The sequence below is a fragment of the Bombyx mandarina genome, chromosome 17 (assembly GCF_030267445.1).
Source record: "Bombyx mandarina strain Sakado chromosome 17, ASM3026744v2".
NCBI lineage: Eukaryota > Metazoa > Arthropoda > Insecta > Lepidoptera > Bombycidae > Bombyx > Bombyx mandarina.
The window spans coordinates 1,592,492-1,605,373 of NC_143223.1; the positions used below are offsets into that span (position 1 = coordinate 1,592,492).

At 38.4% G+C, this 12,882-nt stretch overlaps 1 protein-coding gene across 1 annotated transcript in view; it reads right to left on the reverse strand.

The window, feature by feature from the left end:
- The window catches only part of LOC114241421 (uncharacterized), a 30,137-nt gene that overhangs the window by 10,348 nt on the left and 6,907 nt on the right, over window positions 1-12,882 (reverse strand). The window contains exons 6-16 of the mRNA XM_089734360.1: window positions 10,247-10,376; window positions 9,760-9,896; window positions 8,500-8,644; window positions 7,958-8,115; window positions 7,002-7,046; window positions 6,343-6,441; window positions 5,340-5,725; window positions 4,061-4,273; window positions 2,781-3,075; window positions 1,676-1,927; window positions 465-808 (exon numbers count right to left, since the gene is read on the reverse strand). Coding sequence (XP_089590486.1) covers window positions 465-808; window positions 1,676-1,927; window positions 2,781-3,075; window positions 4,061-4,273; window positions 5,340-5,725; window positions 6,343-6,441; window positions 7,002-7,046; window positions 7,958-8,115; window positions 8,500-8,644; window positions 9,760-9,896; window positions 10,247-10,376 — 2,204 coding nt within the window. The remainder of the gene's footprint in view (window positions 1-464; window positions 809-1,675; window positions 1,928-2,780; window positions 3,076-4,060; window positions 4,274-5,339; window positions 5,726-6,342; window positions 6,442-7,001; window positions 7,047-7,957; window positions 8,116-8,499; window positions 8,645-9,759; window positions 9,897-10,246; window positions 10,377-12,882) is intronic.

A 12,882-nucleotide genomic window follows, 5' to 3' on the forward strand; every position in this document is an offset into this window, starting at 1 on the left:
TAAGGACTTGTAGATTATACACTAATAGTTAGCACAATGACTATTACTATCTGCTAATTAATTAGGTATTTAAATCCCAGATTAACTATTAATTATTGCTTAATGAAACTGCAACCTTATCAAGTTATTTTATTTCCCCTTTAGGTTCCACTACTTGCTTGCATAGAATTTTCGATCACGTTGCGAGTAAGAGGGGTGATAATCTCGAAAAATTACTCATTGCTAGTAGTGATGTAGTTCCATGCGCTGGTCCGAACAAATTAAGACAAGATTGGGCATCAATGCATCCAGCATCAATGTCACTATCCACTGCGTAAGGAACAAGTAAGAATAGAGGAACATAGTCCGAAAAAAATATGCTCCAGAAACGTCACGACCTTCAGCGCTCAGGAACACGATATAAGGAGGAGAAGGTTCCACTAGATTTATCTACAATGTGTCCTTACAGTTGTATTAATACGAACCCACGGTTATTCGGCGATAAATCAAGTGTCAAATGGGCTCTATAAGGTTGAGGTAATTGTATTCCATCGTCATTATTATAAACAGCAACAATACAATCTTGCAATGTACTCAAAACATCGAGATGCACTTTGACTGGGTCGTGACAGTAAAATACTCCTTGAAAGAACGGTATCCATTTGCAAGTGGAAGTGACATGAGAAATTCCACTGAACTGCTGCAAACCGTACACTCCGCTAAGAGCTGAAGCCACTGAATAGGCAGATTTAGCGCCGGGAAATATTAAAAAGAATTCGTTCATTAACGACGAAAGCGCGTCTAGATTACCTAAAGCCGATTCCATGACCTGAAAGAAATGTATCAAATAGATTACACGAAAATGTGGACCCAATTTCACATTTATTACACGGTATCTTTCATATTTATTTTTGTGACTTAGAAATTCAGATGATATATGTATTCTTGTTGAAAGAAAAATGTGTGTGAGTGCAAGTCACATACGGTAGAAGTGAAACTTATAAAATATAAAAATAATCGCAAGGGTCAACCACTCCACAGTGCAATGGAGTAGCCGCACCCCGGGGGAACCGCCTGCATGATCACGGTATCCCGACGCGAGGTAGGCATGATTTAGCAAGAGAAATACGACAACATCTATCAACTGTGTAACATCTCGTCAGCGCGATTCCGGAATTGTTGAATTTACGTGCAACAACATCTGTTGATAATAAACATAATGGAAATAAAATAAACATAGTGCGTAACGGAAGAAATTAAGATGGCGCGTAACCGAAAAACGTTACATACGTTTTTTCCTCCCTACGTCGATAAAGAAGTTTCACTTCAAAATTATCGAAGTATTCTTGTAAAACGGGTAATAATAGAAAATGAACGCTATTAAGTTGTGAACGTATTTAAAAATTGCTGTGACTCAGCCATTAAGTTCATTTTTTTCTCGTCATTCAACCCCTTATGCAGTTGGCTGCAATATGCACCGAAAATCATATTTAAATAATATAGAGCTAAGACAATAATAGATTGGGTGCCAAATACCATAAATATTTAATGAACTCTGATCTCGGTATTTTTAATAAGTCTATGAGGGCCCGGTAGCATCGGATCGGATCCACCGTCCGGCTGCAAACAATCACGCCTATTTTTAATCAGACGCTTATCTATAGGGCCTACTAACAACACATCACACAAATGGTACCAATTTCAATACATCCGCATTCAATGACACATGACTGTTCAAACATTTCCTTGTCCACACTCCTCTCCAAAGAGCCTGAATACGTGTTGCGGCTTCATGTTTTCTTATTACTAAATCTCGTTCTCTTTTCAGCACTCCGCATTGTAATTCGTCTGTGGCCAGCTCACACACTCGAGAAAAGCCTGGAGTCTCTGCTGCTTTTAACAGTAAATTCATTGTTTCCGAATCAACCAAAGGCTTTTCCTCTGGGACCTAAAAGTAAGCTAGTCACTGAATTTTGTTGTTCGCCAAACACACAGGTAATGTAAAAAGAGGTATGTATTTATGTAATCGCTCTAACAAAGTATTTTTTTAAGTTACAGAAGAATGTCTTAACATTTTAGAATTTTATCCTGATTCTCTGAAATCTGATCGAAATGCAAGACTAGTGACAGAACCACAGGATCAACTTCGTCATAAATACACTCCTTTAATTCTGAAGAAAGAAGTTATTTATAATGACAGTTATAAATATGATTATATAGGTGCTAATAGATATTGATGATCTTGCAAAAAGAGAAGAAATGAAGACTAATTTAAGTAGGCTCAAATTTCATGGAGCTACTCGTTATTATCCAAAGATGTCATTAACTAGGGGAAGCGACAACTTTGCTTTGTGCTATGCGTCGCACTCTAGTTTTTTTTTCAACATGGATAAGATTCTTAGTTGAAAAATGAACGGGATTACTTCGAAACGATACACAATAATATAAGGGATTCAATCCGATATATTCATTAAAAGATTTTCACATCTGTTATAATAATATGTAGTAGCCAAGCAAGAGCCGAGCCTCTTAGTAGTAGCTGCCACCAGAGAAGTCACAAAATGGACAATATGGGGACAACTTAATACTCGTATTGTATAACGAATGGCTGTCAGGGAGGGACATATTATTGGGTAATGCAGACAGCGACCGAAAAAAAAAGAATGGTTTCTATTAGTCGTATCCGTAAATTTTGATTTTAAACATAATAATATAATGATTCCACAATGTATTAATAAAGAAATGCGAAATTCTGGGACAAAAATAGAAAAGATCAAAATCTGAAAGTATTAAGTAGATACCTGTTCGTCAAGTAATTCTTCTTGAATAACATACTCCTCAGCTTCGGGTATTAAACAGTCGCACGGATCTAAATCGGCTATCTCCCTTAAAGATTTCAAAGGTTTTGGCTTCATTGAAAAACCAAAATCAGGATCGCAGAAATATCTCCTCAAAACTGCACTGACCGTCTTGAATTCAGCCAACAAGAGTTTCTTCTTTAAAACCGACTGTAACGCCTGTTTGAACATCCAGTGGATGAATGGTCGTTTATAGCCCACTTTATCTGGACTCCATTGAAGGTCAGGTTGGTAGGATCTGATATGGAGAGTTTTATTTTTTTAAATAGTGTAAATCTAAGTTTTGAATTGAAGAACATGACGTCACACGTAAATGAAACCGCATCTTCTGATGTGTGATCGAATTTTCTATGTTATTTTATGAAAAAATATTCTAACTTTAAAACTAAACTCGTAACCTTTTTACAAAATTACTCATGTCAATGTCACTTTAAATAAAGGTTACGGAGATTCATATAGAGAAGAGGGAAGGAGTTTAACAAGTTGAATAGTCCTCTACTAAAGTACTATTATAGAGTAGATAATAGAGTACATTTTTAATTACGATACACATATTACCCATAGCATATGACATACCATATTACTCAGTACGGAAACAAAAATATTATTACTTATGAATATATTTTTATTTTATTTTTTGAAGTCGTCGTGGCCTAAAGGATAAGACGTCCGGTGCATTCGTGTTGAGCGATGCACCGGTGTTCGAATCTCAGGCGGGTACCAATTTTTTTAATGAAATACGTACTCATAAAATGTTCACAATTGACTTCCACGGTGAAGGAATAACATAGTGTAATAAAAATCAAACCCGCAAAATTATAATTTGCGTAATTACTGGTGGCAGGGCCTTTTGTGTGTCCGCGTAGGTAGGTACCACCACCCTGCCTATTTCTGCTGTGAAGCAGTAACGTGTTTCGGTATGAAGGGTGGGGCAGCCGTTGTAACTACACTTGAGGCCTTAGAACTTATATTTCAAGGTGGGTGGCGCATTAACGTTATAGATGTCTATGGGTTCCAATAACCACATAACACCAGGTGGGCTGTGAGCCCGTCCAGAAATCTAAGCAATAAAAAAAATGAAAAATTAAACTGCTGTATGCTTGCTTTTTTTTAGATAATAAAAATAGTTGGACAAAGCGGTGATCGAACTCTTTGCTGCCATAAATAATTCGACTGCTTTCAAATGTGTGTGTGTGTGTGTAAATACTGAAGCATAAACGTACTTGTAAAATTCTCTGTCACCATCGACAACATTCGTGTTAGATCGGTTAATCTTTATCCAATTCGCAAAAGCATTTCCGAGACCTGTCAGGAATTTCGAAGCCCACGGGCATTCGCGTACCGCAGCCGTCTGTATCAAGTCTCTTGTGCCCAAAAGCAACTTAGATTCGCTCAGTAACATCAAATGCCAATGCATTCGGGAGTGAATCCAGAGTCTGGAACGTGTAATACATTTGCTCATGTTAGTAGTCTTACTCCCCTGACGAGTTCGACTAGCTAGTCATACAGAATAAGGATATGCGACTCTGACCTCGCCGCGCTACATTTATTATTGGCTCAAATGGGACAACAAGTTAACGAATATACCGATGGCGGAAAGGCTAATTGATTAAAGTGACATTTTTAATATCTAAACCGGTTATTTTAGTGCTTGTGACGTAATACTATTGAAAATCAAAGGTCGTACTGGTTTTTACTGGTGGTAGGACCTCTTGTGAGTCCGCGCGGGTGGGTACCACCACCCTGCCTATTTCTGCCGTAAAGCAGTAATGCGTTTCGGTTTGAAGGGTGGGGCAGCCGTTGTAACTATACTTGAGACCTTAGAACTTATATCTCAAGGTGGGTGGCGCATTTACGTCGTAAATGTCTATGGCCTCCAGTAACCACTTAACACCAGGTGGGCTGTGAGCTCGTCCACTCATCTAGCAATAAAAAAAATAAAAAATCGTAAGGTCGATCTTTCAATTATTTGGAATACAGCGAATTGCCGTTTTCTCGATAAAAACAATCTCTTCTAGACAACAATTTTAAGTATGTATGGTGAAAGAACGGTTATTGTACCCTTGAAAATCCGAACACATGAATGATTCAAAATAGTTTTTGCAAGAAGGGTGGTGGTGATACCAGCCTATGGGAGCTTACAAGTGACGACGTGCACTTGGTACTGTGTACTGGTAGGTTGGTGAAGTAGATCTTTTGAGTCTACTCTTTTTGCCTTACCAGCGATACGGGATACAACATTTAGTTTAAATTTTAGAATCACCTCACATTTTGCGCCTAAAGTTAAGGAGCACTTATTATTTTCAATATCTTGACAAGAAATATTTTTTAAAACTAATTCCATTAAACTATTTATTTTCTAAAACAAATAAGGCTTTTATTTGTTGAATTTGCAACCTATATAGAATGCACCATGATCATAACAGAGAAGAATCAGCAAGAACTTAAGGCCTTCTCAAGTGCACCTGCGAATTTATTCATTAAATAGTAATACAAACTCACCTACAAAAATGCCTACCAGGTTCGAATTCAACTTCAACTGAATCATAGCCCCGCGTCCGGACAAATCCCTCGGCAACTGGCTGCTCCCAATCTTCAAACCACGCAAACCTCTCAAGCACCAAATAGGCAGGTTCTATGTTATCGACTATTGGATTACCAGAATTGAGGAGTATGGTTGGGTTCAATATGCTTAGCGATAGCCAAAGCTTGTTCACTTCGGGGCTGTCAATTTGTAGGTACATTGGCCCAGATTTCGGTGCTGGGATGTCCAGAGCCTTGTTGGGAGGAGCCTTCGTAATCCTGACAGGCGGGTTGCTGGCAGCTGACGTAAATTGATACATTGACGGGTAAAATACCACACTTGTCCTTTTGATACGTTCTCGCAGCTGGAATCAATTAGGCCATGTAAAAATTGAGTTATGGGTGGATTCGTTTGTCAAGTTCCTAATAAAATAGCTTTATCTTTTGGTTTAAATATCTAAAAACCGATACCCTAATGTCCAAACTAAAAAAAGCCTTGGAGGCCTAATTTGCGCACTATATTTTGGAGGGTAAACAAGATCATACCGCATCTGAATGTGGGACACGTACATACTCGTACAATGTTATTACGAAAGGGAATAGGAATGCAGAGAGCGTATGGAATGACCCTTTAGGCGCCACCTGGTTCGCATATCGAATCAGTAAGGATCTCGGAAAGTCAAAGGTGCTTGATTGACCTGGGTTGCTAAAACAAATTAGTGGTAAATTCAGTTGATTTAAGACATTCGATATTAGAAAAAACCGGGTGGTTACGACGCGAACTATTCTGAACACACGAGTGGGCTTTTATTGCATACGCATTGCGTCAGTGACGTTCTTGTTTCGGGAACGGAAAACTGTTTTTCATTTGAAAAACTGATGTTCATTCCTGTTGTTCTAGGCCAGGTCTACATCAAGTTGCGCCTTCCAGGGTGCCCACCTATATTTCAGTCGGTCAAAAAATATGGTGCATGTTAAGTACCGCTTTAAATTTAATCCATTCTCTTAATTCTTCTTTCTGTTGCTGGCTAACCGCTGATATACCCGTTACCGATTTATTATCCTTCGTTGGTTTCTTTATCTGAAACATTAACTCAATTTGTGTGTACAGGTTTTTTTTTATGTTAGTGTAATGAAGAAATTATGTTAGTGTGGCGCACTGTTAGTTAACATGGGTTTGTATTATGTTATCCTTGGGCCCGCGATCTGCTCTCAACACCTGCAGATCGTTGAGTCTCACATACCCCGCGCACCCACTAGGCGCGGGGATCTCGTAGGAGGTTCGGACCCCAGCCCGAAAAAAAAAAGGGTTTGTATTATGTCTCTGTGAACTTAGTGAGTTTTTTAACGTTCTCTATAGCGTAAAAGTTAACTCAAGTTTGTATACAAATAGAACAGCGTCCCTAGCGGAAAACGTTCCAACTCCATACAAATTTGAGTTAACTTTTACGCTATCGAGAACGTTAAAAAACTCGCACCAAGCACACTGGTCGCGATTTTCCTGGGTGGAATTTTGTGAGTGTCAGATGTCATTCACGTTATTATTATGTTTCTCGGCTCCGGTGACCGCATAACACCAAGTGGACCCTAAACTCGTCCACTCACCACACGACCCATTCCGCTAAAAATAAATAAACTTACAGCCGGAGTCGTTCTTTCGTGCTCATCACGAAATCCGAGCGTGATCTGTGGATTACAAACCGGTATTTTAATTAAGACTTATTGCATAATTAAACACAAAATTGTATATTCACGTCTGTTAGTATTTATCTGCGTATCGTTTGCCAGATTTTGTTGTGCTTACGTGAAAATATCTAAATGTACCGCACTCCAAACAGCTCAACGCAAGCAAGAATAGAGAGAACAAGAGCAGGAAGTAATTATGTACGAAAAGCATCATTGTGAAGTGATGCGCCTAGATTAGGTTCTATCTTTTATAACGGAGTCTGGAATAGGGTTCAGCGGTAACCGAGATGAGGTAGCCCCATAGCCCCTTTGTCCCACAGTCCCTTTATCCCATAGTCCCTTTATCCCATAGTCGCTTTATCCTATAGTCCCTTTATCCCATAGTTCTTTTATCCCATAGTCCCTTTATACATAGTCCCTTTGACCCATAGTCCCTTTGTTCCATAGTCTCTTTCAGATTTCGAACCATCGCAAAATCAAATCTATCCTGGTTGCTGGCATTGACATTGTATGTTTTTTCATGGAAGCTTCACAATGACGCTATAGTTTCCATTTAAACGTTTTGGGGAAATCTTCAATATTTTAAGTAAAGGAAATGCAAATTTTGATACTGCTGTAGAGTTACAATAAAAATTATTTAACATTTGATTCATTAAATTTTCGTTCTCGACTGATCTGCAAGTTTCATGCTATTCAGAACGAGGAAATATAGGAAATAAGTCTGTAAAAATAACATATGACGTAATTTACTTGTCTCGTATGATACTGATAATACCGAATCATGTTCGCGTGACATCTTGGAACATATGACATTAATATAACAACAGCGATATCTCGAGTAGACAAGGTTTGTTAAGTAGAAGCTAGAGATGAGGAGGATTTAAACGATTGAAATATTTAATTCCACATACCGATTCAGTACTCTGGACGTCCAGCAAATGAGGAGCGTAAGACAGTTTCATCAGTCCGTTGACCTTCAAGAATTTAGTCCTGGGACAGTCGTAGGCTTCGTAGAGTCCACGACCGCGAGCCCAGTCTATCCAGCGGTACTGCTTCCATTGTGACACATCTGAATATGATGTTACACTTTCGTTCATAATAACGATTACACATAACCTATTAAAAGTAGGTAACGATAGGTACCAGCACCCTGTCTATTTCTGCCGTGAAGCAGTAATGCGTTTCGGTTTGAAAGGGTGGGGCAGCCGTTGTAACTATACTTGAGACCTTAGAACTTATATCTCAAGGTGTGTGCCGCATTTACGTTGTAGATGTCAATGGGCTCCAGTAACCACTTAACACCAGGTGGGCTGTGAGCTCGGCTACTCAACTTAACAAAAAAAAAACTTCTATTTTTTAGTTAACGTCTACTCAACAACAGTTGAACCTTACGCTCGTCTATCAACACTAATAAAACATCAACTTCATGACCAAATTTCGCTTAGAAGATTACCAGGCTCTGGCAAAGGCTTCTTCAACGGCAAATCCCTGATCATTGTGACCAAAAGGAGCATTTCGTGTCCTGGCGTGATGCCAGGTAAGGTGTACGGAGGCTGATCTTTCGTGTCCTCAATTTCTATGTAGGTTAGGGAGCTCCTCTGGAAAAAAAAAGTTTTTTAATTACATTTGCGGTTGCCTTCGTGATCAAATCGATATATATCTACTTGTACCCGTGCAGCCGAATCAACTACACGTGTCAACGTTTTCTTAATGGACTATTAATTTAATGGACTCTAATTATTCATATCCTTAACGTTCGGGGATATTTTAAAAACGTAATCTTGGCGAGTTAAATCATATCGAGCAAGATCGAGGGACTGCTAATTAATAGCCCTTGCAGCAGACACTTGGGAAAGATTAAAAAAATAATAATAATAAATAAGCAGATAGTAATATGTTAGGTTTTTATGTTACTAACAGAGATTATAAGTAATACTTACTACCATAATGTATTATTACCACCAATACCAATTTAATGGTTTATTTAACGAAATAAAGATGTAATAATAATAAACTAGAGATCCCGCAGTAGTCGAACTTCGACTATAATTAATTGGAATTGTAAGTTTGTACACTATTATGATTGTATTTTATACTTCTATAATCACAAATTTCGCCAAGACTACACTATAAAAAATATTAACAAATACAAACAATATTTAATCTATTCTCAATTTGACAACAGACATCAAGAACAAAAGTTTGACAATAAATAGTATGCATGCGTGTGTGCGTCAAATACATGGTATGTAGTGTGTGTAATGTTTTCGTTATTCATTTAATGTATCTTTTATGCATTATTTAAAAAAAATATTAGCATTGTGCATTTCTTCTCTATATTCTCTATCTATATCCGGGTAATTTTCGTAAAAATGGATACAAAGTTTTTGCTTCACGTATTAATATTAATAAATAATTATAATAGTAATAGAAAAATCACTGAAACTGTTGTACAGTACCAGCTTTCGGGCTAGTATACTAATGTACAAGTATACTAGCGCTTAAGAGGAGCGCTTTGGATTCCATGGTTAGCCGTCACTCTAGTTCAGCAGTGACTTTCAACCTCCTTTTACAATCCGCTTGGCATCATTCTCATTAAGATGTCCAGATATAGATGACCAGTTCACAGCATATCTTGTGAACTTGCCAAACGATATTCACAGCCTTCAACATTAGCGAACCAAAGTATTTTGGTATTGTGGCATCCTCTTACCCTGACAGCTGAAGTATCCTTGGCTGTAGGTTTCTTGGTGCTCTTAGACTTGACTGTACTCGCTGTGGTCTCGTCGTCATCATCCCAAAAGAACGCAGGCACCTCGGACACTAATAACTTCCATAGTTCATTATAATCTGTAAATTGAGAATAAAATCGAAGCCGTCTTAACTTAGCTCTTGGAACATGCGGTAGGCAGCGGCTTGGCTCTGCCCCTGGCATTGCTGAAGTCCATGGGCGAAGGTAACCACTCATCATCAGGTGGGCCGTATGCCCGTCTGCCTACAAGGGCAATAAAAAAAAAAAAAAAAAAAAAACATGGTTAACAGAAGCTCATGGAAATACCAAGCTTATACACCTTTGGGTTAGCTTGTATTCCAAAAATCTAAAAGTCACTAAAGCACTTCTTGACTGGAAACCAGTATTTTGGGCCCCCATTTAAACATTACCAAACCACTATGTACATTTTTTTAATGTCACTCTTTACCTAGAATCCTTCTTGTCAAACACATGCATCCAGTTAGAGCATGGATAATATTAAAGTCTGCCATTTCTTCGTCTTCAATACACGGGTCTTCGTCGCAATTCATATTCGGAGCTGCGAGCTTCAGTAGCGCCTGCGAAATTTAGCTTAGCATTTCTCTGTCCTAAGATTTTATTTTCGTAATGAAACAGAAAAACTCCTGAGAATAATTTAGTACCATTACTGGCAGATATGTATGTAAGGCCCAATTGATTGTGAGCATTTACCGTTGCTCATGGACATCAGCAAGGTCAGGAGTATAGTCATTGCCTACCTCTGTGTACTATCCGGAAACCTCATTTTAAGAAATTCATGTTATAGCGCTCAGGAAACACCAATTCATTCATTCACCAGTTTGCTATAAAACCAGAAATTAAATGGCAAATATCCCGGAATGAACACAATGGTTCTAGGTAGTGTGGATGATTTCTGATGGCCAAGTGATTGCCGGTGCGATGGTAAAAATAATTTTGAATACTACCTTAAAGCATGTTTTAAATCAGGGGCTCCCAAACTTATGTTTTCTACGGCCCACTTTGAGAATAGATTCTTTTTTAGCGCCCCCCTTTCTTTACTTACTTTATAACCAGTATAGTGAGAGCTCAGTCGGTGTCTAAGAGTCCTCCTAAATGAAATTACAAATCACCTCCCATTCCTTCTTTCCCTACAATGCCCCCTTTTTTTTTTGGGTCTCTGACCGCCCCCCTTTGATCCTGCAGCGCCCACAAGGAGGCATTATCGCCCACTTTGGGAAAGGCTGTTTTAAATGATTACCAGCGTCCATAGAGCGTAAATATAGACGCCTTTGTTTACTTTGAGACAGAAGGAAGTCACGCAGAGACGAGAAAACAGCATACAGTGTACATGTACATCAAGGGGTGAAAGACTATTTGGTTCAACCGAAATTTCCCTTAATACGCGACAATTACAACAGCTCGATGTTTTTAATTGAACTTCAATTAAGCTTACTGTATTCAAATAGCTGAAGAAGTTTTTTTGTTATTATATTTCTTTCAAACTTTCTCCTGTAAAGTTGCGAAAATGTCACTTAAACTAACTTTTCAGCCCTTGATATTACAAGTTCACTTCACCACTTTACTGGCGGTAGGACCTCTTGTGAGTCCGCACTGGTAGGGACCACCACCCTGGCTATTTCTGCCGTGAAGCAGTAATACGTTTCGGTTTGAAGGGTGGGGCAGCCGTTGTAGCTATACTGAGACCTTAGAACTTTTATATCTCAAGTTGGGTGGCGCATTTACGTTGTAGATGTATATGGGCTCCAGTAACCACTTAACACCAGGTGAGCTGTGAGATCGTTCACCTATCTAAACAAAAAAATAAATTAAATAAAAGTTACGCGTCCGCAGATAAGTACCGATTTTTTGTAAGCGACTTCCACCATGAACGGATACTATAGACAACTATGGACAATACAGCAAATTTTATAATCTAGCATAAATTATTTAAATTAATTAGTTGCGCTGTGTGTAGGTGCCACCACCCTGTAGATTACTGTCGCGACCTCAATGTCTCAACAACATGTAAACCTAAGCCTGTTTAACCAGAAAGTTTTGCATTAGCATTATTTTTCTACACAAATTACCTACACTAGAAAATTGATAGCATCATGCAAAGGAGGCGCAATTTCCGTCTTCTTCAATCGGTTAAAATCGCGTGCTCGTTTTAAATTACAAAATAAATTGAACGTATATAATTTTGTCACCCACCAAGCGCTATAAAATACAGAGTTGTCTTATAAGCTCCACACTCCACACTCCTATGACGGTAATATATTTCCTATTACCCTCCTCCTCCAAAGTGCGTTTTTCCAAACATAATTAAATCAAGCCACCAAATAAAACCGTGCTATTGGCGCTTCTGGGAAAATCTTGGCCTTACGTATGAAAAGTGAGTTGCCAGTGGTTTAAACAAATGGGTAGTTTTTTAAGACAATTAGCGATAGTCACAGCTGACCGTAATCGAGGTTCTAATCTCTTCTCTATATATAAAAATGAATTGCTGTTCGTTAGTCTCGCTAAAACTCGAGAACGGCTGAACCGATTTGGCTAATTTTGTTCTTGAAATATTTGTGGAAGTCCAGAGAAGGTTTAAAAGGTAGATAAATATGAAAATTCTCGGAATTAAATAAAAATAACAATTTTGTTTTTCCTTTGATATGTCCCCCATCGGACGGATTCCTTTTGTTTGTTTTAAGTTTATTTTATACAAAAGTTTAGGTCTTTTATTTATCGATTGAGGCACTACGAAGTCTGCCGGGTCAGCTAGTAACTAATATTTATTAATGTATTGCAGTAGAGCATTTAAATTTATTAAGCTGTGGGTGCTAATATTTCTACGAAGCGCGTTTTAGGAATACGAACAGGTTAGTGAACTTGGATGTCATATTTCATGATTGGATGTTTTCTTTCTATCCTGCCATCGAACTTGGCTCAATATCTTGATTTGCTTAATTATCAACCGGTGGGAGGGTCGTACCGAGGCTTTCTGAGTTATGCCTCTGGGCATTTTATTTATGGCGCGATGCAACGACGCATCCCAGTTTATGGGTATCTGTGGTTCATTTAAACCTTCAGGATATA